General features: G+C 40.0%; 2 protein-coding genes across 2 annotated transcripts in view; both read right to left on the reverse strand.

The window, feature by feature from the left end:
• The window catches only part of COMMD10 (COMM domain containing 10), a 109,110-nt gene extending 91,980 nt beyond the window's left edge, over positions 1 to 17,130 (reverse strand). The window contains exons 1-4 of the mRNA XM_065744313.1: positions 17,029 to 17,130; positions 16,815 to 16,905; positions 15,344 to 15,454; positions 12,314 to 12,469 (exon numbers count right to left, since the gene is read on the reverse strand). Coding sequence (XP_065600385.1) covers positions 12,314 to 12,469; positions 15,344 to 15,454; positions 16,815 to 16,905; positions 17,029 to 17,060 — 390 coding nt within the window. The 5' untranslated portion in view covers positions 17,061 to 17,130. The remainder of the gene's footprint in view (positions 1 to 12,313; positions 12,470 to 15,343; positions 15,455 to 16,814; positions 16,906 to 17,028) is intronic.
• A 3,076-nt stretch (positions 17,131 to 20,206) lies between these two features.
• ARL14EPL (ADP ribosylation factor like GTPase 14 effector protein like) lies at positions 20,207 to 22,078 on the reverse strand. Its single transcript, XM_065744139.1, has 4 exons — positions 21,915 to 22,078; positions 21,464 to 21,466; positions 20,777 to 20,907; positions 20,207 to 20,429 (listed from the first exon to the last, which is right to left on the reverse strand). Exons 1-4 carry the CDS (start codon positions 22,041 to 22,043, stop codon positions 20,207 to 20,209), a joined length of 486 nt encoding a protein of 161 aa, XP_065600211.1. The 5' UTR covers positions 22,044 to 22,078.
• Between the last annotated feature and the right edge of the window lie 4,207 nt (positions 22,079 to 26,285).

Genomic DNA, 26,285 nt, shown 5'->3' on the forward strand with positions numbered 1-26,285 from the left:
TTTAAACCACATCATAGAATGCAATTAAAAACTATCATTGACTTATTCTCTGCAGATATTACAAAAAATACCAATCCTCTGTGGAAAACAAACTATCGTAGAAAAAGTGTAAAGGCTGAACAAATAAAGAAATTAGTTTCATGCTCCACTGGTAGATAGCTCTACCTATTTGATTTTCAAATACCATAATCCTTATTTTGAGAAGTCTGTTAGTTCCAACTGATACTATATTTGACAGCTTAGATATTAGTGAACAGGAGATTACACCTTTTGTATCCTGAAGGAAAAGGTGCTTGTTTGTTCTTACACAGCTTTTTCCGTTCAAAACTAAATTAATACACAAGTAATATTAGCATTTATTCAGATTTATATTCTACTCATCTATTTCTAAGAAATATATTACATCTGTAACAGCATTACATTAGTTTATGCACAGCAATTTCATTACAACAATGCTGGAACACTCTACTAATTTAAAGACTACCATAATAAAGTCCAAAGTAAATTTAAGATTCCGAATTCTAAGCTTCAACTATTGTATTGTTAGGAGTAACAAATGCTACAGGAAAGAGTATGGTAGAACAACTGGATTAATATCTCAGTAATAAGCAATCTGAAGAGGAAAACTCCCCCTCCAAGTCCAGAGAGGCAGTAAAAATATGTACCAGGATGTCTATCTGGAAAAAGATAGCTGACTGTCTCTTTTACCTAGCAGAATACTAGACAGAAAAATTTTGCGGAGGGAAAATGAAATCAGGCAGATTTTAAGCAGATATAAGGCACATTTTTTTTTAGCTATAAAAATACACCAGAAATTACCTGTCATTTCATGCCCTAAAATCAGAATCAGACCTCCTTTTACAAAAGTTTTTATATATAAAAGGAAAAAATTAGTCAGTAGTACACAAGATGCTAAATAAGCACAGTATTTCATCCCAACATAAAATGGCTATTTTGTGTGTAGAACAACTGTTTCAGATATTTTTTAAATGTTCCCAAAATGAACTTCCTATCCCTTATCATTTACACTTAATGTCAGAGAAAAGAAGGTAAGAAAGACAAGAAAAATCTCATTAAAAAATCTGCAAGTAGTTCCTAATAAACTGCACATTACTGAAGTACCTAATAACAGTGTTAGGTGAGTGGAAGATCAAAGAGACTCAGCTGTGCTGTAGCTGGCTTTCAAAATAAATCTCTGCAGGTATAAAACTGAGCCTTTATTTCGTCTTTCATCATATGAGTTCTCTTTTCCACTATCTGTGATGACACTGTATCATGCAAGTGGGTCCACAATTCATTGTGACAATACCCACAGGGACTACAATGTCTTGTGACCTCTGCTTGTCACTGCATGAAGGATGAGAGGGCCAAAAACTAACCAGAACTTGATAGACACCTTATTTCTACTTAAATTGTATTCCTGTTTATTTCACATTTCTTCCAATATCAGAATGAAATTCTTCCCCAAAACACACGCAGCCCCAATTCTCTTCTTTACAATAACTGCCTCAGGATGCGTGTCATTCAGAATGCTATTTCTACAGACTAGCCAGCAACTAACAGAGGGAATTCAGTATATTCACACGACCAACAAACCCCGTAACAAGATCAGTTTCAAAGAAAATTACTTTCAGAATTTTTCTCATAAGGCCTCAAACAGGCAGTCAACATACAGAACTGACAGCTCTGTCGAACATTTTAGGTATGTGATTATATTAGTTGCATTCTCACACATTATTATATTAAGTAATACTATCACAGTGCCACAAAAAAACTTCCCCTTGCTTGGCAACACAGGACTCTGTCTTTTTTATTATTTATAACTTAGAGATACCACAAACTGTTTCCCAAAACAAGAATGTCTATGAGGAATACAGTTTGACTTGTCTTTTAGAACACACAGACTTACAGAGCAGCAGAAAAAAGTATACATAACATAGTAACAAAGGGTTTGGGGGTTTTTTTGTGTGCTTGGTTTTGTTTATAGAGTGGCGATGGTAGAAAAAAGTAAAGGAACCAATGAAAAATCGCCATGAGAATTCAGAGTGAACTTTACCAAAGCTCTTCTTTGCAGAGAGGAATAAATACATTTTAAATGGAACAATGTGCCCTAATTTCCAAACTGACACATTACCAAGATTTAAAAACTGTGTAATACTTATTGCTTTGCTATCATTCTAAAGGTCAAATTAAGCATACCTTCAAATAAACAAAAAAAAAGAAACCAACAACAAACCTGATACAAGCACCATCATCCCAAATGACAAGGAATGCATCATCCAGCAGAAATACTATAGTGAATGGACTAACATACTAGTAAAGATTCAAAGAACTAATTAATGCAGCAGGAGACTATACGTAATTAATAACACTGTGCAGCTGAAGACTGACTATATATAGTTCAATGAAAGAAAATGAAAGGATGAAATGAAAAAATAAATACTATTAAGTAATACAGATATAACTCTACATTTTTTATTCATCTCTCAGGACAATAGGCTCCTATCAACCAAGCAGGTTCCAACAAAAAAAAAAAAAGATATTCAATGATCTCAGCTCAAAAAAAATTATACGTTTCTCTAACAAGTAGGAGCAGTTTTCAATATGTCACAGAGGTGATTAATATTCTTCACCCAGGAAATACTCTGTTGTAATAATAAACTCAATTTGGCCTGTAATCTTAATGAACCCATCAGCCAGTGCATTAACACCTACACGTGCAGCATAGGACAGAATTAGAATTCAGAATACTATTGTACCTCTTCAGTAGGAAAGGAATCTGGTTTAAGATTAACAAAATAAACACATAAACACAAGTGAACTGTCTCTAACAAGTTACTTTCCCCCATTAGCAGAAGTGACCTGAAATTGAAACAGAAAATGAACTGAAAGATCAGTGCCCAGTCCTCCTTGATCGATCACCCATGGAACTCAGGCCATTCAGCCACATCTTAATCATTACAGAAGTTCTGGAACAACTAATCGTAGACGCCATCTCCAAAAGCATGAACTTGGAGTAGCCAGCTCCACACTGGGAAAGACATGTAACGGGAGATGTCAAAAATCCTTACTACATTACAGAAATTGATGAAATATGGCTGGATGAGCAGACACTAAGACAGACTGAAAACTGCCTGAACAGACAGGTTCAGAGTACAGTAAATCATGGCACAAAGCCTGGCTGTAAGCCAGTAAATAGTGGTGTGCCACACAGCACAACATTGGGTCTTATTCTGATTAATATCTTCATTAATAATGAGGATGATAGGGTTGTTATTATGTCCAACCCACAGCCCAGGATGGCTAGTAATGCGCTCTGCCTCCTGCCACTGCACCATCGTGGTGGTGACAGCAATTCCCTGACATGCAGCCCAGCCCAGCTCAGGGTATGCAACCACCACTCAGTAACAGCCAAAACATCAGACCAAGCCAAATCCTCTTCATTCAGCATGACCCAGGCAAACAAAAAGGTTAGATACAAATGGGGTACGGCATAACAGCAGCAAGTCCACGGATGGTAGAAGTGGCTGATAAGCTAGAGGGTCATGCTGTCATCTTGAGGGACCTCAACAAACTGGAGAAATGGGCTGATTGTCTTCCACTGAAGTTCAGAAAGGAGAAGTGCCAAGTCCTGGGACTGCCTGTTCCTACCTGTTTAGGAACAACCCCAGGCACCAGTGACATCTTGGTGGCATCTAGCTGGAAAGTTGCTTGGTAGAAAAGGAACCAAGGGCTGTGGTAGAAACATGAGCCTGCTGTGTGCCCTTGTCTCACAGAAGGCTCAAGCTGTCCAGATCTGAATTAGGCAAAGTGTGATCCTACCCCTCTACTTAGCTCCAGTCAGACCCCATTGAGAGTGCTGTGTTCAGTTTATGGCCCTCAAGAACAAGATGTGGACACACTGGAAAGAGTCTAGCAAAGGGCTACAAAGATGATGAAGGGATAGGAGAACCTCTACCTTGAGGAAAAGCTGAGACAGTTGGAACTGTTCAGCCAGCAGAGGAGAAGGCTCAGTGGGAATTTTAACAATATATATAAAGACCTGAAATGGGTGTGAAAATAAAACTGATCAGTCTCTTTACAGTGGTACTTTCTGACAGAAGAGGCAACAGACACAAGCTGAAACACAAATGCTTCCATATGAACACCTGAATGCACTTCTGTACTGGGTAGATGACAGGGCACTGACGCAGGTTGCCTAGGCAGGTTAAGAAGCATTCCTCCTTGCAGATCTTCAAAGACTGACTGGACATAGTCCTGGGCAATACCTCTCCAGTCAGCCACACCTGAGCACAGGGGTTGAACCAGATAATCTTGAGAGGTCCCTTCCAATCTCAACTATCTTGTAATCACTTTGCTTACAGTTTCAAAAAAACCTGTCATTTCATTTTTGTTAAACATTCATTTTGTGAGACAACTGAGCCAACCAGGAACTTGCATAGTGCCATGTAAACAAGTGCATTCTTAAAGTACCTACGTGGAGGGCAAATTTATGGGATCAACTCTTTATATAATTATCTTTATATAATGTTTTAACCATACACACATTGGAAAGACTATTAATAATTAGGTACAATTCTATTTAAAGGAATAACCTAATATGACTTCTAAAATCGATTTTAGAATCTAAGTTATAAATTTAATCTAAAAACTATCAAACACTAGGTGTTCTTAAGTATACCAACTTTCTTAAAAAGTCAAGAGGTAATTATGACAGTTTAGAGAATATTAGCTACTTCAACAGTATATCTTATTACAATATTTTGCCCAATTTCTCAAAGATGACACACCAAATATGTGCTGATTTATTATTATTCATAGAATATAAATTTAAATGAAGGGATCATATAGCCATCTACTACACTTATCTTACTAGTTCCAAGCATAATCACAAGTTCTTCTATTTTCTCATGTAATTTTTAAATATTTTCCTATACATTCAGTATTAGTAGAAAAAATAATGTAGTTACCAATTAGTTCTGTGGATTTAATCATCTGCCTAAGGAAAAGCTTTTATAAGCTTAATAGTTTCTCACTAAACTAAAGTCTATATGATTAGAATTTTAAAAGCTTTTACAAAACAAACTGAGAAAGTAAATTTGAGCAGCTAAAACTGAAATTAAGGTTAAGGCCTACATTCACACTTAAACTGACACAACTTGCCATCCAGGACGGAAAGAAAGAAGAACATTTTGACTTTTTCTTTTAATCATATGTAGAGGTACATACCTATATAACTATATGCATTTTCATTCTAAAAGAATGAAAAATTCTTTCTAAATGAATGAAAAATATTAAAAAAAGAGGAAATGGCAGACAATTTTGCAGTTGCTTTGTGCAAATACAATTAAAAATGATGGTTTAAAACTTTATCCAAATTATAATACGCTACCAAAATGTAACTCCATTACGAGAGATGATGGTGAAGCCACACAGAATATTCGAAGATATATCACGAGCAGAAGCATTTTATATATGTTACAGATCTCATACAAAACTGCAGACACAAACACAGCAATAAGGTCACTGAACGTGAAAAAGGAACAAGTTCTAACTAAATGACGATGAAAAGTTTTTTGTACTAGCTTCTCATCAGTGGAAAACTCAACAGCAAAAAAACAGGTCACTGAACAGTATGTCTCAATAAAGTTCTCAGACACTTGCTGGCAGAGCATCTTCAGAATTGCCTCCCAATCTGCACATATTTTATTCTGAAAGTTCCTTCTCATAAGTTCATAAGTTCATAAGTTCATAAGTTCATAAGGTTGGAAAGGACCTATAAGATCATCTAGTCCAACCATCCTCCTATCACTATCTCTACCCAACTACTAAATTAAGTCCTTTAGCACCTCATCTAAACGCTTCTTGAACAGCGCTAGGGATGGTGCCTCAACCACCTCTCTAGGCAGGCCATTCCAGTGCCTGACCACTCTTTCAGAAAAGAAATGCTTCCTCAGGTCTAATCTAAATCTTCCCCGGCGCAACTTGTGGCCATTCCCTCTCGTCCTGTCATTACTTATCAGGGAGAAGAGGCCTACCCCCTCCTCACCACAACCCCCCTTCAGGAAGTGGTAGAGTGCAATAAGGTCTCCTCTGAGCCTCCTCTTCTCCAGACTGAACAATCCCAGCTCCCTCAGCCGCTCCTCATAAGACTTGTGCTCCAGACCCCTCACCAGTTTTGTTGCCCTTCTCTGAACACGCTCCAGGGCCTCAATGTCCTTCTTGTAGTGAGGGGCCCAAAACTGAACACAGTACTCGAGGTGCGGCCACTCCAGAGCTGAGTACAGGGGGATGATCACCTCCCTGCTCCTGCTGGCTACACTATTTCTAATACAGGCCAGGATGCTGTTGGCCTTCTTAGCCACCTGGGCACACTGCCGGCTCATGTTGAGCCGAGCATCAACCAACACCCCCAGGTCCTTTTCCCTCTTTACATTCTTCAAGCCATTCTGCCCCAAGCCTATAGCATTGCATGGGGTTATTGTGGCCAAAGTGCAGGACCCGGCACTTGGTCTTATTGAACCTCATCCCATTTAGCTCAGCCCAGCTGTTCAGCCTATCCAAATCCCTCTGAAGGGCCTCCCTACCCTCAGGCAGTTTGACACATCCTCCCAGCTTTGTGTCATCTGCAAACTTACTGAGCATACACTCAATTCCCTCGTCTAGGTCATCAATAAAGATATTAAACAAGATGGGCCCCAAAACTGACCCTTGGGGGACACCACTCGTTACAGGACGCCAGCTGGACTTAACTCCATTAACCACTACCCTCTGGGCACGGCCCTCCAGCCAGTTCTCCACCCAGAGAAGAGTGAACCTGTCCACACCACGGGCTGCCAGTTTCCTTAGGAGAATACTGTGGGAGACCGTGTCAAAGGCCTTGCTGAAGTCCAGGTAGACTACATCAACAGCCTTTCCCTCATCTACCTGTCTGGTCACCCAGTCATAGAAGGAGATGAGGTTGGACAAGCACGACCTGCCCCGGTGAACCCGTGCTGGCTGGGTCTGATCCCTTTATTGCCATGCACGTGTCGTGTGATCTCCCTCAATATCATCTGTTCCATAACTTTCCCTGATACCGAGGTCAGGCTGACAGGCCTGTAGTCTTCCTTACGGCCTTTCTTGAAGATGGGAGTCACATCGGCAAGCCTCCAATCTTGTGGGACCTCTCCAGATAACCAGGAATGCTGATAGATGGCAGAAAGTGGCTCGGCAATCACCTCTGCTAGCTCCCTCAGCACCCTTGGGTGGATCCCATCTGGCCCCATGGACTTGTGGCAGTTCAGATGGAGGAGTAGATCTCTGACCGTCTCTGCTTGGATCACAGGGGGTGCATTATGCACCCCGTCCCGGACTTCCAGGTCAGGGCAAGTACCATGTGGATAACTGTCCTGTCTATTAAAGACAGATGTGAAGAAAGCATTGAGAACCTCAGCCTTTTCCTTATCATCTGTGGTTATATTGCCTGCCTCTTTGAGTAAAGGAGGGAAATTTTCCTTAGTTTTTCTCCTGCTGTTAATATATTTGTAAAAGGGTTTCCTGTTCTCCTTTACAGCAGTAGCCAGCCTAATTTCAAGCTGGGCTTTAGCATTTCTAATTTTCTGCCTGCAGATCTTGGCCAGTTCTCTGTAGTCACCCCAAGTAGCCTGTCCCATCTTCCAGAGGACATAGACTCTCTTTTTCTCTCGGAGTCTCAACAAAAGATCCCGGTTCATCCACACTGGTCTTTTGCTCCTCCGGCTTGACTTACGGGACTCCGGGACAGCCTGTTCCTGTGCCTTTAAGATTTCCATCTTGAGGAGCATCCAGGCTTCCTGGACCCCTTTACCCTTCAGGAGCAAGTCCCAAGGGACCCTTGCAACAAGTGTCCTGAACAGGTCAAAGTCTGCCCTCCGGAAGTCCAAGGTAATAGTTTTGCTAGTCACCCTCTTGACGGCACCCAGAATAGCAAACTCCACCATTTCATGGTCACTCTGGCCAAGACAATCTCCAACCTTCACATCCCCTACTAGTCCTTCCCTGTTAGTGAAAAGTAGGTCAAGCAAGGCATCTCCCCTGGTAGGCTCTTGCACCAGCTGTGTCAGGAAGCAATCATCCACACATTCTAGAAATCTCAAGGACTGCTTCCTCTGCGCAGTATTGTATTTCCAGCATATGTCAGGGAAGTTGAAGTCCCCCATGAGAACGAGTGCTGGCCATCATGCAACATTTACGAGTTGTTTATAGAACATCTCATCTATTTCTTCATCCTGACTAGGTGGTCTATAACAGACCCCCACCACGATGTCACTCCTAAAGACTATCCCCCTGATCCTTATCCATAGACACTCTACTTTGTCATTTCCAACCACTAGTTCTTCAACATCAAAACACTCTTTGACATAGAGAGCTATGCCACCACCCTTTCTTCCCTGTCTATCCCTTCTGAAGAGCTTGTAGCCATCAATCCCAGTATTCCAGTCATGGGAGAGGTCCCACCATGTTTCTGTAATAGCCACAAGGTCATAGTTAGCCTGCCTCACAATGGCTTCAAGCTCTTCTTGTTTATTGCCCATGCTGCGTGCATTGGTATAGATGCACTTCAGCTGAGATATCTGCCTCACCCCTTTTTCCAGCACAGCCTCCTTAGGCTCTTTACTGGAGAGCCCTGTTTTATCCCCTTCCCCCGTCACAGCTAGTTTAAAGCTCTCTCAATGAGTCCAGCTAGCTCCTGTGCTAGGATTCGTTTCCCCCTTTGGGATAGGTGTGTCCCATCAACAGATAACAGGCCAGGAGCCGAGTAAACTGTCCCATGGTCAAAAAACCCAAAGTGTCTATCTCTACACCAACCTCTCAGCCAGTTATTCATCACCTGTGTTTTCCTAGCCCATTCTGTGTCCTTCACCGCCCCAGAAGGTATGGAAGCAAGCACCACTTGTGCTCCCACCCCTTGAACTAATCGCCCTAATCCCCTAAAATCTCTTTTCATAGTTCGCAGACTTCTCTGAGATATTTCATTGCAGTCTGCCTGAACTACTAGTAATGGATAGTAGTCGGTGGGGCGTATCAAGTCCGGGAGTCTTCTAGTAATGTCCCTGATCCGAGCCCCAGGGAGACAGCACACTTCCCTGCGGATATTCTCCTTATAACCTTTCATGATTTCACTTGGTTTTCAAATTGCTCACCTCTCTCAACAGACAGTTATGTTGGCCATATTGCACCTGGGACAATTCAAACTGTGGGACTTGTATGATTGACATTGATAAGTATGATTTTAAAAGACAAGTAAAAAATATGTGCAGCTTTTTTTTTTTTTTTGATTACTTATAAGTTGTTTACTTCTTACGGATCCTGAGTTATCAGAACTTTGCATATCAATAATCTGCAGTTTCTGAACCCACACGTATCTAAAATACCCAGTTTTCCGAATGAATAAGTTTAGGCGCTTTGGAAAAAATCAAATGTATTATACCTTTAGTCCGTGCAACTGACAGATTCTGTCTTCTCAAAATGTGTCTTTTACATCTAAAAGACTAGAAGCTGCTTGTACTATGTCCTTATTTTGTCAGTGTACCATATATTCCTTATCAAATTTATTTTCTATGTAAATTTCACCAACCACATAGGGATACAAAAAGGATAAAGAACCCAAAACTTATTCTAGTAAGACACATAAAGATAAAAGAAAGATGTCAGTGTTCACCAGTTTTTTTGAACCATGTGATCATGCCCATCACTAGTATCTTCTGTTTATGCCTCTCTGAAGGCTTATCACAAACAAAAGGATTTTATACTGCTCATAGATGTACACATTTGACAGTAGGACCACTGAGCGCAGGCACATCCAACCCACAGCTTGCATGTGGCCTGGCACAGTTCGCAGTGCAGCTCACCCCCTGCCCCACGCCACCATGGTGACTGCTCTTCTCCACCAAGAGGCCTGGCCCAGCCCCAGGCATGCACCCATCACTCAGTAACAAACACTGCTGCACGACTGGCACTGCCTCAGCTGAAACCAGGAGGCAGGCCTATTGCAGCATTGATTCTCTTTCTTGCACCCACCACATGTACTCAATCACATCAAAACCCATGTGTACTACACATGGCATGAGCACGTGCAGCTTGCTGAGTAAAACACTGTGATTACCAATATTAACCTTTCAACATACCTAATGGCATCTCAAAAAAAAAATTAAATTAAATCACAAAGGATGCATTTACAAAAAAAAAGACAGATGAGTACTTTTTTTGTAGATACAAATAATACAGCAGTATGCTTATTTTGCAAAGAAAGTGAATCCGTCTTCAAAGATTACAATGTAAGAAGACATTTTATGCAGAAATATGTTGCTAAATTTGATGAGTATCAAGCACTGCTTCATAAAGACCAACAGCAGAACTTAAAATATATATTTGAAAAGTTAAAAATCAAATGGACTAGTTAAGCTAGTTAAGTGGTAGCAAATATGATTGCAAAAATAATAATAAAAAAATCAAAACCAAAAAATCATTTCCTGGCAGCGAGTTTATTAAGCAGTGTTTGGAAATCATGGCAAATATAATTTGTCCTCATAGGAAACACAGATTTTTCTAAAATCAGTTTGTCTCATCAGACCGGAACCAGGCAAATCAAAGAAACAGGAAAATCTAACCTAAGAAATTTGGAAAGTAAAGCTCTGGCAGTAAATGAAAATACTGATGCCATAGACACAACTCAACCTACTATTTTTGTTACAGGTGTTGTCAGTATAACGATGAAAAAATTGCTTCTGTGGTGTCATTAGAAGACGTAACTAAGTCTCTCAATATGCACAAAACAGTAAAAAATAAATTAAAGCAATTTTCTTTCATCTTCATCAATATATCTGGTATAGCTATTAATGATAGCCTGGTGATGGTTAGTAAAAAGGATGAACCTTTAAAATTAATAGAAAATGAACAGAAAAATGATGCAACTGACAATGACAACTCACATTTGATAAAACACCAGGCATCATACATTTAGAAAGTTTTTGCGCAAAAGCTTTAAAAATTGATAATTTCATGCAAATTATCATCAAATCTGTGAATAAAGTCCAAGAGATTGAATCATCACCAGTTCCAGGAGTTCCTTACAAGTATGGATGTTGATTATGCAGTCACTATTTCCTTTTCTGAAGGAAGGAAGGTGGTCAAGTTGGAGTAAAATGCTAAAAGCACTTTATGATTGCAAAGTGAAATCAAGTCCTTCATGGAATCAAAAGGAAAAATTGTGCCAGAACATGGAGATTAAAAATGGCTCACAGATTCAACTTTTTTGGTAGATTTGACCACAGCTTTAAATGAGTTAAATGTGTGTATTCAAGGTGAAAATCACCTTATCTGTGCTACATTTCACAAATACCCACATTCAAATGAAATAAATTGGCAATGGCAAACTCAAGTTACAGAAAATAATTTCATGCATCTTGATGTGTTGGCATGAAGTATGCAGCCTTGCTTTCAGTGTTGATAAAGGAATTTGAGAAAGGTTTTCAAGATTTCCAAAAAAACCATGAATTTTTTTTGTATATCTGCAACTCCACTTTCAGTCAACATAGGCACATTACCTGCAAATTTTCAAATGGAATCTATAGAGCTGCAATTAGACATTCATCTAAATTAAATTTGATCATATATTGTTACTAGACCTAAGATCTGTCTTAGCAGAGAAAAATATCCATCACTCAACAGTCACACCTTATTCATGACATTGCTTTTGACAAGTATGCACATCTATGAACTACTTTCAATGACGCAGCAAAGGAAGACTCATATTTCACCAAAAATCTCAGAAAAACTCTTTGAGAACTCACTAAGAATGGCAACCATTTCCATTGAACTAGACATTGATGTACAAGTTTCACAAATTCAAAGTCAAATATCTCACTAGTTTTATGGCTTGCTTGCTCTCAGCTTTTTACATTTCAATTGAAAGTATATTATTTTTCGGCAGTTATACACATCATCCAAGTATTTCATTTGGGGCCCAAGACAATTCCTCTTCACCCCATGTGGCCCAGACAAGCCAAAAAGTTGGACACCCGTGACCTACTGTGAAGCATGTTCAGATAATGTAAAGCATATCACAGATGACACATAGGGCACACTACAGTGCATTGTTCAGTTATAGCAGATAAACTAACATAGAACACCTACTTGAGACAACATAACTTAATTACAATGAACCTATGTACTCATTACCCAACAAATACTCCTGTTTTCAGTATCTTGTGCTGTCATTAACCTTGTATATTAGACTCCTTGCTTTAAAACAAAAACATATAGTTTTAAACTCTTAAAACATAAAAATTACCTTCTGAGGGGTCAAAACTCTCTGTCTGAACTTTTCAATTGTCTCTTGACCTGCAGCTGCCCACGCGCTGGCAAATGCCTCAGCTTTGTCTTGGTCCAGGTGAATGCTTTGCAGCTGTTGTTGCAGTGAAGCAGGTTTCAAATTGTGATAAACAGCCTGTTCAAAGGAAAAGTAATTGCTATTGCTGAAGTATTGTTCCACATGTTGTGCCAAACCAATTCTACAATACTTCAGATGGCCTCCACATGCACACAAGATTTTTTACTAGCAGCTCTACTAAGGGACTGCAAGCATTGCATTCATCCTAGCCATTTCACTCAGGAGATATGAGTTTAACTTTCCCAATCACAACTCAAAATGCAGTAATACAAATGACTCAAGATAGATGAACAGTGAAAAGTTACAGAATTAAACCAACTCAAAACACCATCTTAGGTCTCCAGAAACAAGTCCTGTGGCAACATGGCACTCCAGAAAGAAATGAGTCAGATAATGGGATTCCTTTCAAAAACTCCCTCGTAAATACTTGGGCAAAAGATCATGGCATCACGTGGATTTATCATATTCTCTATCATGCACTAGCTTCTGGTAAAATCAAACAATACAATGAGCTTAAAAACTATGTTGAAGGCAATGGGTGGTGGTACATTTAAGCACTGGGAGAAGCATTTGGCAGAAGCCACCTAGATGGTCAACATTCAAGGATCTATCAATTGAGATGGTGCTACCCAATCCAGCTCCCTACAGAATGTAGAGGGAGATAAGGTCCCTGTAGTACATGTAAAGAGCATGTTGGGAAAAGCAGTTTGGATCCTTCCAGCTTCCGGAAAGGGAAAACTGGAACTGTTTTTGCTCAGGAACCTGGATGCACTTGGTGAGTAATGCAGAAAAATGAGGATACTCAATGTGTATCACAAGGGAATTTTATCCTGGGAGAGTGCAGTCAGTAATCCCATGCATGTATGTATATCTAACTGTGCATGTGTGTGTTCAGTGATGTTAATTATTATACATACACACATTAAACATGATGCAGTGATGAGATATAAAGGGTGGAATGTCATTTACTACTTCTGTTTACCAATGTTTCACATCATAACATCACGTAGCACCTGAAGAAAAGATCCCGTCAGCACAGGTGAAGGCTCTGTGCAACTGCCAGGCTCTACTCCTCACAGCCCTCATTAAAGTGCTGACTGCCACTGAAGAAGGACCTCTTGTTGGAGATTCCCTCCTCTTGGAGGTCCTTCCCTGTGAGCCTAGACCCTCAGAGATGGGTAAGCAGTCTTTTCCTCCCTTTTTTGTAACATCTCCTTGTTTGTGCTAGTCCCTTTGCATTTACACATACTTGGTAAATTAGTTTTCTCCCTTAGCTCATTGCTAGTTGTTGTTTCGTTTTCAGGCCCATCTCCCTACATTTTACCTTCTCCTCCTCTTCCTCTACCAGGGTATGAGATATATATAATATCCACCCTATTTAGTCACTGAACCAGGCCAAACTGGGCCTGGTATAGTTAGTCTATTTCTCTATGCTACCAGTGCAGGTAGTGCCCAAGCATTTTAAAGTAAGCTGTGACTACAAAAAAAAGGACAACTTCTCCCAATCCACACTGATAATTTAGCTTTGCTAATAATTTTACAAGGTAATATTCTAAAAGGACATTAGTACTTTGCTGGAAAATATGAATTTGCTACTATGGTCACTTGGCCATACTTCTGTGATAAACGTTCTGTATTACATGGTCCCCTTCACTCAAAGCAACAGGACTCCATCAGCCTTTCACACCTTAAAAAAATATTACAGCACATCTAACAGCGATCATGCAGCAATTTTACATTATAGAAATATAACGTGCCTATAGATCAAATCTGTTATCAAAGACATAGTTTGAAAGAACAAACAGCAATTCTAAAAAGAGTAGAAGAGCCTTTATACAACATGTCTTCAATGTGGAAATCTTCTCTGGACTAATTAGCATGTTTCTGCATTTTTTTAATGCTAGAATCTAAGTTCTAGGACACGGTTTTCTAATATTTCTACTCATCTCCAGTAACACTCATACAAATTAAGTTGTCAAGTGAAACTAAAACCAGACAGCTTTTGTCCAACTGAGGTGAAAATTCAAAGTTCCATTTCAGATCTGACCACAGACACTTCAGTGTATAGGAGGTACAGGCAGGACTATGTTTCCTTTTTGACACTGTGTAATATCTTAACTAAGTTAACTAATGTTAAAATGACAGGTGCAAGAAAGACTCAAGTCACCCAGCGTACCTGATTAACACCAGTGTGCACATGCTATGCGCAAACACTTACCACACTTACACAGAAATGTCGTAGCAACACTTCAACTGTCAGTATTACTGAGCTACCTTGTTCACCGTGGTTTCCCACCTGATTGGTGGTTGACTGGTGCATGGGGACTGCTGAGTCACAGCTTGAACCACTGACTGAACGGAGCTCAGGTGAAGCCAGGCTCCACCCCTCATTTAAGGGCTGACTGCCACTGGGGAAGAATCTCTTGATGGAGATCCCTCCTTTGGAGTTCTTTCCAGCCCAGATCATTGGAGATGAGAGAGCATTCATTTTTCCTTCCTTTGTAGTATCCCTCTGTTTGCACTGGTCCCTTTGCCTTTACGAAGGGCAACCCACAGAAGAAGCAGGTAACGTCCTCTTTTTACAAGACACTCAGCTGTACATAATGCAGCCACCCACTAATTCAGATATGAGAGCTAAACAGGTGTGTCTGTTCACATGGAAAGGAAAGGCTACACCTCACAATTGCAACATTTCCTCACAGAAGGAGCTGGTTTCCATTGCCTGTATTCAACTCAGGTGGAAAAGCACCCCATAAGTGCAATGAGTTCAGTACAAATCAGTAAAGTATACAATTGGAAAATCATGCCCCAAATGCATGAAATATACTACAGATACAGGTTTCCATAAATTATTTTCTATCATGACATCTGTATTTTTAAACAGATTTTAAGAAAACCATTCATCAATTCATTATGATTAAAACAATGTACCTGTTCCAAAATGAATGATATAGCTTCAAGAACTAGATGAAGATCTTGCTTTTCCAGTGAAAAAGCTATTTGAAGTTTTTCTTCTTCCTCTTCACTGAAACTGGTTTCAGCCTGAAACACAAAAACACTTACTGCTCACATTCTGTTTGGCCACCATAAACATATCTGCCGAAATAACAGCCTTCTCATCATTTTTATATACATTTTGTTTGTCTAGTTTCCTTAAATGGAAATAAAGCCCTTTCCAACACGAAAAAAAATCAATCTAATTTATCTCATTGAAACTCAGGTTTAACTTCTTATGAGATACTGTGGCTTTTATCAGGATCACATGAAATACAGTACACAAAGAAACACTCTGCCCTTGTACTTGAGAGTTACTAAAGAAACATTTATCTTTTGACTACATAAGATCATCATCTGCAAATAAACTTCTATAAATAACAAAGAACCACTACTTGAATCAGACCCAAAGAGAACAGGAAGCAAAAGCTGTTGTGCAGTTAATTCCATAGGCTTCCTACACTCCACATCCTCCTTTTGAAAAATGACTGTTCTGTTACAGAGGAAATAAAGGCCTGAGTCAAAATACACTTACTTTGAAAGTCAGAGTTAAATATATTCTATACTATACCATACCACTGAAGATTACCAGAGCTTCACAGATAACCTAAAATGAGCTGTCAGAATAAACAAATAAGGCAAACACTTCAATCATCTTGTCTGCAGGAACAATATCAAAAGGGAAATGTTATCTGAATGATGAGGTTTTAGAAGATGTTTCAAGCATCTGCTCTGATAGGAAAGTCAATTTAGTGAAAGGCTCCAGGGCCTTCATCCCCAGGTCAGGTCCTTTGGGAAAGCCAATGGAAAGAGCCATGAGATGGGTCTCGTTAACTTAGCTGACTCTTGTCAAACCCTGCTCATGTTAAAAGCCTGGTACAGAGTACCAAAAGACTTAGTGATGTTTTTCTTTTCCTAGTGAGCTAATGCCCAGTCAGAACAACTGAGAAAGCCCTCCACGATAGCAGCAGCATCCAAGCCAGCAATGCTGGAAGAGAGGACCCAGAAACAGAATTGTAACGAAATGATCCTCACAGCCCTGAACAAGCTTTTACTTCTACCTACATTGTGTGCACCCTGCACTATTTTAGAGCCAGCCTGTACAAGAGCGTAAAGCAAATGTCGCATCTCGGTTTTTTATCTTCTAAACACAGAATACAGAAACATACAAAAGTGACCCTGAAGAACAAAAACAGAGCTCAAAGAAATCCTCAACAAAACCATTTCTGTTTAATCATTTCTCTTACAGTTCCAAATTCAAATTCCCCCTGACGTTCTGGGACGACGCACTGAAGGCAAGGACTGATTTCACGTCTAACGCCGAACGAAAAACTAGCGAATCAGTGCGTAAACGACCCATACAGACGGCAAACGTCAGCAGAAAGCCTCCGAGCCCCGCCCCTCCCACCTTCAGGTGCAGCCTCTGCAGCAGGCGGGACAGCAGGCGCGGGAACCGGCCCGGGTCCACGGCGTTGAGTAGCAGCACGGCCCTGCGAATGCTGCGAGGAAACAGAGGAGGAGGTCAGGCTGCAACACGCCCCGCTCGGCCCCGCCGCGCTGCCCTCGCCTCGCCACGCCAAAGCCGGGCCGCGCGGGGAGCGCCGCCGCCGCCGACAGCGTACCTGTCCGTCTCCGGAACCACAGCCGCCGCCATGGCTGCCGCTGCCGCCCCGCCCCACCACGGCAGCGCGACGGGGCGGGGCGCGGGGCGCAGCGGAAGGCGGCCTGCCGCCTGCTGTGTGCATCGTGATGTGACTTTCGTGTTGAGTTTCTGTCTGCCGCGGAGGAGAGGTGGGCCAGTTAGAGAACCGCTGTCGTCCTGTTCCGCCGAATAAATAACGTGAAAATCAGTAGGATTCTACCCAGAGTGGATAGGGTTGGGGACTCTTTAGCAGCCCTATGTGTCATTTTACTGTTCGCTGTTTTTTACATTTAAATAGTTCCGTGTGGTCACGTGGAGAGAAGAAATCGGGGCTCCACAGCCTACATCTGTGATCATATGGTTCTGTGGCATTTGTTGAAATAACTGAGGGCATCCATACCACAGCTGCGGTCATGGAGCCTTATTTTTTGCATTGTAATGCAGATTGTGATAGACAAGGGAGGCTCCTTCATGAGGGAGACCTTACCACGTGCAGGGGAACTGTTAGGTTGAACTGATGATTGAGCACCTGGAGAAGGGCTGTGGCTGGCCTAGAGAGCACAGGCACATTGTTTGCACCTGTGTTCCCCACATGAGCACAAGGGGTAGACACACAGTGCAGCCCCCCTGGGCTTATCTAATGGCCAGTGCAGTGCAGATTGCTATTGGTCTTCCTCTGAGTATTTTGTCTGGTGTCAACAAGAATCTGACAAAGAAGTTCGCTTCCTTACGAGCAGAACAACGTGGTAAATTAAAGTAAATTAAATGCAAGAATCTTGCCCTAGCAAATATTTGTTAGGGTTGCTGTTAGCTCAGACTTGTAGCATGCAATTTCCTGAGTCAAACAAAGCTAAACAAATTGGTCCACTGAAGTATGTGTAATTTGCTATAAATTGTATTAAGATTATGAATAATATATTGAAGGAGAAGCTACAATCAACATTACTATTAACAACTAAGAAATACATAGCTGTAGGAACTATAGTGATTTTGGTGCAAATATTTATCTGAGACATAAATATGTATTGAGAAAGTGTCTGTATTTCTTCAGCCGAGCTCTTGCTCTTGTCCCACAGAAGTCAATCGGATATGTCTGCTACCCTCATTTAGAGGCATATAGAGTTCTCTTGTGCTCTTACAGAAATTACTAGAAAAACTACCTGGAAAAGAGTTCAAAGCTGTTTTGTTATTTGCATTTTTAGTTCCTTTCCTTGCTTGCATAGCTCAAAGGCCGGCATATTCTTACCTCAACAAATGCTGGCACATAGGAGAATAAGTTCAGTACTGGTATGGACTTGTTTTTCTCAAACTGATGCAGTGGGAATGAATGGCACCTTGCCAACGTGCGGGAGTTGACTTGAAGGCAAGAGGAAGAGATTGTTGCTATGAATTTTTGTTTGAAAAGCTAGACTTCCTGCAGCCACAGATCTGACTTCTCTGAGGGCTGTCTACCATTTTATTTTAAGGCATCAGAGGTAATCACCACTGTCTTCAGTGGAGTTATATAATGTCAGATCTTCATGTAGACAGGGATCCTGTAACACTTCACTGCAATATTTGGGAGCTTACTTTAGAGAAAAACAAATAATCTCAAATTTCTGTCTCTTGTTTTACAATGATTAAAATCTGTTGCATTCCTAGTCTCCAATTCAGACAATTGTATACATATATAATTGTAGGTTAATGCTTACAGAGTCTTTAAATAAAGAGAGTATTATGAACAAATGTTTTTTTAGATTGTACTGCTTTACAAGGGGAGGTTGCACACACTGGGTGAGAGAAGCCAGCATTGTTCTGCCATTTTCTCAACGTAGAAACAGAGCCATTTGTTGTAGTAATAGTCTGGGTAATAATCAGCTGCACAGCCTGAGCATATAGATGTCCCAGCATGTTGTGCTGATCTTTGGTATTTGAGTTCAGATACAGTTTTAGTCTGCCTTCTTACTTGAAACTCTCAACTCCTAACTCATTTGATAAAACCTTAGGTGATCTTTCACATTCTAGAAGTCTTAGCAATTAATGTCTTGGTTTTTCTGTGGCCAGTTAGAGCTACATAATAATTTCCTTAATATTTTCTTTACCGTGGATAGGGTAATGGAAACAACTGTAATTATCCCATGCAATATGTTGTTTTTAGGGGAGTTATTTATTTTATTTTATTTTATTTTATTTTTTCCAGAAAACTGTGAAAACTTCTTGTATCTAAAACTATAGCCAAATTGAGTAGTGCTTGTCTTCAGTGTCTAACTGACAAACTTCAAGTCTGGTAGAGTGAAATGAAGTCAAACAACAAAATTTTGTATGCAGCTATCTCTTCTGTTTACAAGTTTGTACCTAGCAAAACATGCTCAGTGAAGTCTTTGGAATCAAAAGGATCTCAATAATATGCCCCCAACCATGTTAGAAATTAGTAGGGAGAAAAACATCTTTACATTCACAAAAAAATTAGGCAAGGGAAATAAACAAGAGGGTAAATGTAATCATTTTTAGGCAAGAGGCAAACAGATGGTATCCTAGCTGGGCTGGACCACAGGGAGGCAGTGGGCTTCCCCATGAGTGAAGTTTGACAGGCCTAAGGATTCTGTTGCCCCATTTTCCCTGTGGATCTCTGTCTGAGAGCTGTGTCAGTACCTGTGGCCAGAGAGGACTCAAGTGACGCAGAGGCCATGGCTTTCTGGCAGGCAGATGCCACAGCTAGAATGCCTTGTTAATGGGTGATAACTGCTATTGGAGGTGGCCATGACATCATCCTCCCTGTGCAGCCTCTTTCCCACTGCCACACAAGGCTCTAACTGCCTATCCTTGTGGCAGTGCTCATTGAGGCTGCATCTATTCATGTGGGTTATGACCTATTGGCTCCTCAGCTGCTCAATGAGACCTTCTGGCATCTGAGGAGACTTTGCACTCACTTGGGTCTACCCTGGTTCAGGAAGCCTCCTTTACATTGACACCACTGCTCCACTGCAAAATGTGCCTGGGTCGGAGCTGAGTGCTTTGGTATAGATTTGCTTAACATGAGACATTAAAGTGTGCTGAGTAGGCATCAGTAAAGAAGTGCAAGCAACCTGTCTGACATTTCACAATTCTTAAGGCCAAGACTCACTGTAATAGGATGCGAAGAAAGAACTTTGCACAGGTACAAAGTTATTAGAACAAAATCAGGGCTTAGTAGAAAATGGAAAAGCACTGATCACATTCCCATCTTCAGTCTCAATTGTATCATAAACCCACTTTCTATTGCAGCGACATTCTGGCCCACACTTAGTTGAGTTGCATTTGGGGCAAGGATAGAAGCAGCCCAGGCAGTCCGTCTCCAGGCAGTCACACAAATCAATATTGCTACCAAGCAGCCAGCCACGAGTCCCATACTTCTTCAGAGATCTGCAAGAGCAAAGAAACAGTGGTTCTTGGAGAGTGCTTTGACATTTTTAAAGATGAAACCCAGCTGTGGAAAACATCTGTCCAAGAACAAATATTTCTTGTTAAACACACTCATAGCTCAATCAAAATACCAATGTTAGATCTTAATTGAAATAGGTACTGTGTGTGTGCTGAAGAAGTCAAAATTCTCTTAAGTCACGCAGAAAGAAAAAGCTTATTTTCCCTGTGCAGCATTCACATGTAATAAAAAATATCTGAAAAAATATTAATACTTCTATTCATTCACTAGTAAACAGCATACGAAACATTTTCAAAAGCATAATATGTAATAAATTGATACATCTTACTTAAGTGGCTTATTAAAACAGTCTTGGTTCATCAATGGCTTGTGTGCTTTTTTCCTCCACTTTCTAATTTCAGCATTGAAGTTAGATACCTGCGGTCCTGGATTTTGAAAGACTAATTTTTTTAGTTCCTTCTCAATTTTTTTCTACAAAAAAAACAACAACAACAAAAAAACCTTGAAAGAAGAGCAAGGTTATAATTATTTTAACTAGAACAAGCATTTGTTAGCTACAAAATGCCCTCACTGGCTTCCAAATAGCATTAAAATTAGTATCGTTGCTAGCTAACACAGGTAGGAAGGTAAAATTCAACATAAAACTAGGATCATTGTTTTAAAAATGTTTGTGTAGCTATTCATTGATTATTGCCTTGACTGATTGTGGAGCCTAATAGGACTTTTGAGTATCAATTCTTAATCTGGTACAGTGGCATAGCTTGAAAGTTGTCTTGGATAAGGCAGAAATCATGTATTTTTTTCCTTCAGTTTATCAATAATATTTAAAATATATATACACATATTGAGTGGATGAGCCTTTATCTTCACTCTTCTCTGAGGTTCCTATAGATGGGCATTGTCTTAACAGTCTGAGGGCAAGGGAAATATCTGGAGGATCAGCTAGTGCAGGAAGGGAGCACTAAGCAAGTGAGGTCAAAGAGAAAAACATGAACAAAATTAAGCTAAACTAAACATCCTTAATAGAGACACACAGCTTCTGAGGAACAAGAGGAATATGTCATTGATGCTGTGTGTTTTCTGTTGAGTTATCATAAAAACCTGTTGGGCAATCTCTTAGTTATTCAGACATTTCTGTGTTGATATTAATGGTAAATTTTTGGTGCAGAAAATATACTTCAGCATCATTGCTGTCTGTGATCATAAATAATGCAATTTCAAGTTGGAAATATAATAAGTTATGGAGATAGCCCTTCCTCTAAGAATACTCCTTTAGATTTCCTCTCTATTTCATTAGAGCTCTGAAGTGTTTAGCCCTCTAAATTACTGCACTGCAAAGTTGACTGTTTTGCAGTTATTAGTGGTATTTTCCTATTGACTCTAGCTTTTTGCTTTTATAATTATTGAATAAACTGAAGGCAAATGGTAAGGATATTGACGATAAAACAGTACTGGAGAAGTCTTACCAGTTGTGGTGTCACTGGCTCTGCAACAGGATGGACAGATTCTTCTGCAGATGTTTCCTGGGCAGTACTGCTTTTCTTTTCATTTTCTTCCATGTGGTTATTCATATCACCTTTATGAAATACATTCATGTTAGATGCACACACAGAAGTGTGAGATTCACCAGCCTCAAGTTTTTGAGGGCAGTGATACCCACAGTAGATTTTTGTGGGTTCTTCACCATTATCAAATGCATAACAAAATGTGGTTCAGTATCAGCCTTTATTTTAAAATTGGGTTATAATAGAACTAATACAAACAAACAAAGGCTGTATCACCAAAGCCACTTTATTTTTCATCATTAAAACTCAGAGAATATCCTATGTTTGAATAGCACAAAACTATTGGTCCAAAGAAATTTTATCATCTTTGACTTTACTACTGACACCATGTCACTGCACTGACATCTTAATGTACACGCATTTTTCTCACGTGAAGCGTATAAGCAGTCTCGTGTTCAGTGAAAACAGCACGCATGAGTTGTCGCTACGCTTACCAGCAGGTGACACTGTTGTCCTAGTAGCAGTTCTTGCTGTAATGCTCTCAGCGTGAGTGAGCCAGCAGAGTGTGGATGGTTTTCAGTTTACAGCCAACACACCGGAAGAAAAATTCCTGCCTTTTTTTCTCAGCCCTTAGCTTTGCAAGAGGATTTGCTTGGAAATACAAGGTAACTGTAGATGAAATAGTAAAAAGCGCCTCACTCTGCTATCAAAGCACCCGTGAGGACTATGGGTTCTGTGAATCTTGTTTACAAATACCATTCAACTCCTCTCTCACAAAGAAATGGTGGAGGCAACTGTTCAGGATAGATGATAACTACTTCTTTTTACTCAGTTTGTGAAGACACTTAAAATTAAATACAAGATATACAACTCCAATGTTGTTAGCACTAATGCCAGACGGCATCAGCTTCTTTTTGGTGTTCTGGAAAGCATTCCTCAGGTGCTACTCAGTCACTCCCACTGCCTCTGAAAAGTAGTGCAGTGATCTCTGCCTGGTTACCCTGCACGTTAGGATTGTTGCCCAAGCCCTGTCCCAGATAATATCTTTGTCTCACCATTGCCAGAGGGTCAGTACATCTCTGTGGTAAGGAAGAGAAGAGCCTAGGCATTTAGTTCCATTCTGCAACCAAAGCAAGTTTAGCAATGAGAAGGAAGTGACACTGCATTAGGAGGGGACATTTTTTTGATAAGCAAAACACCAGCCCTTTGATGGTTTCAGAGAGGGTTTCCCTTTCTCCTCTTCAGTGATGTAAATAATGACCCTTTTCACAACAGGATGCTCTGGAACAAGTTTCAGCCCTGAGACTCAGGCATCTTTTTAAGATTAGTCAAGTGAAGCATGTTACGGGGAATTATCATTTGCTAACCAGGGACACCTGCTTCCTTGTTTGTTCTGTTATTTTTTGCTAGAGATCCACAAATAAAACAAGAAAAAAATGCTCACAGGAAGTTAATACTGCTTTCCAGGATGTATTTGGCTTGAAGTCATGATACAGATTTGCTTCCTACATCTCTTCTTATGTCCAGTCATGAATCTAACACTTTATCAGTATGTATGAATGTCATCTTTGCCTGTTTAATTACCGTGTGCAGGAGTCAGAAGAATTATAGCACATACCAGTGTAAGCACACAGAATTCACTGTGTCCTTTTGCGTCATAAATATTCGACCTCTTTGGAAGCACTCCTAGCAGTTATCTGGAGCCAAACATCCACTATCAGAAGCATATTTAAAATCTTGACAGAAAAGGAACAAGCCAGCATCTTTTTCCAAACAAGCATATTGCATATATTCTTGCACCTCCTATATTCTGCATAGAAAATGTACATTTCTATCACTGTATATATTGTAAATTGAAAGTTTTAAATTTTAACCTACAGGGAAGATACTGAAAAATGAGGCAGAGTGGGACTATGAAACTCATGTACTTGTAGACTGATTTTCTTCCCAATCGTGTCCTGAAGGGGCAAGGAAGAGAGGAAAACTATGAGATACACATTTTAAAAGTCTGCAAAACCTAATTATCCAAAGGAAAGGATGGTTATACCTGAAACAGTATTTATCCATCTAATATGAGAAAGCTTTTGGTCTACTGTGTCTAGCTGCAATGATAACCCAGGGGCAATGAATTCAACACTAGTAATTTCCATTAATATTTCATATTAATTCATGTTTAGAGGACAGTCACTGGTTGCACTCTCCCTCCCTCAGAATGTCTGCTCTCCTACACCTTTTAAGTAGAACTGAATCTTCCTGGAAGTGACTCCATATCTCAAAGTACTGCTGTGATGAAAGCACATGGCTGAGACACAGCAATTTCAGCATAAACCCTTGGCACAGCTGAAAGTAAGGTTTTTAAAAGCAGATTAGGGGAGGAAGAAAATTAGAGTCTGCATTATATTAAAAGAAACTTGGTCTTATCCAAGGGACAGATGTTTTTATTCAGAGAACAGTTTCAGACAGTGTTGGGATTTGGAAAGAACTGTGTCTGTTTAGGATTTTCACAAGAGAAATATTTTCCTGTATTGCTCTTTCAAGAATTCAGTATTTGTATTCATGATCCTTACACTGTCCAAATATTTCAGCTAGTGAAATGTGGTGACCATCATTCATATACTACAGGCTGCTTGCTTTTAGGCTGCTTGCCTGAAGCGTGTACCCCTACAGAGTTTGCAAGGATGATTGCACATTGTTTTCAAGCTGTTCACTCCAGAGGAGTCCTTCCAGCTCAGATTTGTAACCTCATGTTCTTCATATTCACCAAGGCAAAACAAGGTGGCATTCCCAAAGTTCAGTGTGGTTCAAAACTATATCCACATGGATTTGAGTGAGAAATTTCAGTGTTCACATCTTCCTCAAAATGTAGTTCTGCACAGATGTTGTTGTACATTTATGTATGCATCTTGAAATCTCTAGAAAATCTGATGACAGCTTAACTGAGAATGTGAATAGATTCATATTCCTTAGAATTAATTATGGGCTGATCTTCCAACTCAGCGTGTTTCTTGGAAAACTCCTAAGTGTAGTGAGAGATTAATGGTCCATCCCATGACAGGAATCTGAAGCAGCGCATCACACCCTCTGCCAGTAAAATAAATCAAATCCTCACGAGACAATCTGCTGATTGTCATGCATTAGGCAGAAGATACATGCTGAAATCACCTTCCAAAAATCTAGAGTTCTGAAGGGAGTGTGTTCAAATCAGATGAGAGAGCAAAAGAGAAATGAGGTTACTCAGAATTTTATATTGTACTTACCCAAGAAGGAGGCTGGCACAGCACAGCTCTCTTACTGTATGATTCTTCTGGTTATGAGAGTATGATGTCAGCTCCACAGTGACTGAAACAGAAGACTAATAATCAAAATAACACTCCCCAGAGAAGGTTGAAGATAGTGCCAGGTAACCCTTTTAAATATTACTTACTGAGAAGAGTGGAAATGGAGAAACTATAAGTCAGCCAGGACAAGAGTCCTCATGCATTACCTTCCACATTTTAAGAGAGCAAAAGCACGAGCAGTTTTTTGTTTGTTTTTGTTTTTGTTTTTGTTTTCCTTAAAGGATAAGTAAATGACAAAATTGTAATTACTACTGCATTTTACAAAAACTAAGATCTTTCTAGAGTGAAGAAGCAGTGAAGTGGTATTTGGTACCACATACCATTTAGACAAAATGTTTTTGTTGTTTGTCATCTCCAACAGGCAGAAGTCAGCAAATAAATATGCTGTCTAACAGCTATACTGACATTGCAGCCTCACAGTTCAGCTTGCTGTCCTTCGGTATCTGTTTTACCAGTGGAGACAGCTGAATTTCCTCCTGTTATTTCCAGATGCCAACTGTCTGTATGGCATCTGCCAACTGTCCTTGCTAGCTACCATTACTCTTCTCTAGAACACAATTAAACTCTAAAGAACACACGAAGCAGTCAAGTCTCCTAGACTCTCCTGTTCTGCTTTGGTAAATAGATCAGAATGTTTTTTTAACTATATTAGCTGTAACCATTCTCTGGTTATTTCACAAACCAGTCTAAGGGCAAGTGAATTTATTATTTATTTACTATTTTATTTTCTTCCACTTAAAACACTGTTAAAACCAATATTTGATGTAACACTCTAGAAGCAAACCTTAGCTTGGTGATTTAAAGGCTGCTACACATAAATTTGCTTTGTTTACAGACTGTTTTCCTTATCATGAAAATGAAAAAGAAATCCCTCAGGGGGAAAAACACTCTCCAAGGTATTCTCATAACTGCAAGAAGCAAACAAAGAACTATAACCTGTTTTATTCTCCTACATGTTTTCCAGTATTTCTGTGATTTTTCTATACCTTATGTG

Source organism: Cyrtonyx montezumae, unplaced genomic scaffold (assembly GCF_038088225.1).
Source record: "Cyrtonyx montezumae isolate F1298 unplaced genomic scaffold, pur_monq_1.0 scaffold_30, whole genome shotgun sequence".
NCBI lineage: Eukaryota > Metazoa > Chordata > Aves > Galliformes > Odontophoridae > Cyrtonyx > Cyrtonyx montezumae.

Bases quoted from the DNA above. Each gene is read 5' to 3' on its own strand.
- ARL14EPL (XM_065744139.1), bottom strand. From the start codon at position 22,043: ATGAATGTATTTCATAAAGGTGATATGAATAACCACATGGAAGAAAAT. The intron at 20,430-20,776 runs GTAAGATGTATC...TTGCTCTTGCAG, and splicing joins TGTTTTAATAAGCCACTTAA to ATCTCTGAAGAAGTATGGGA.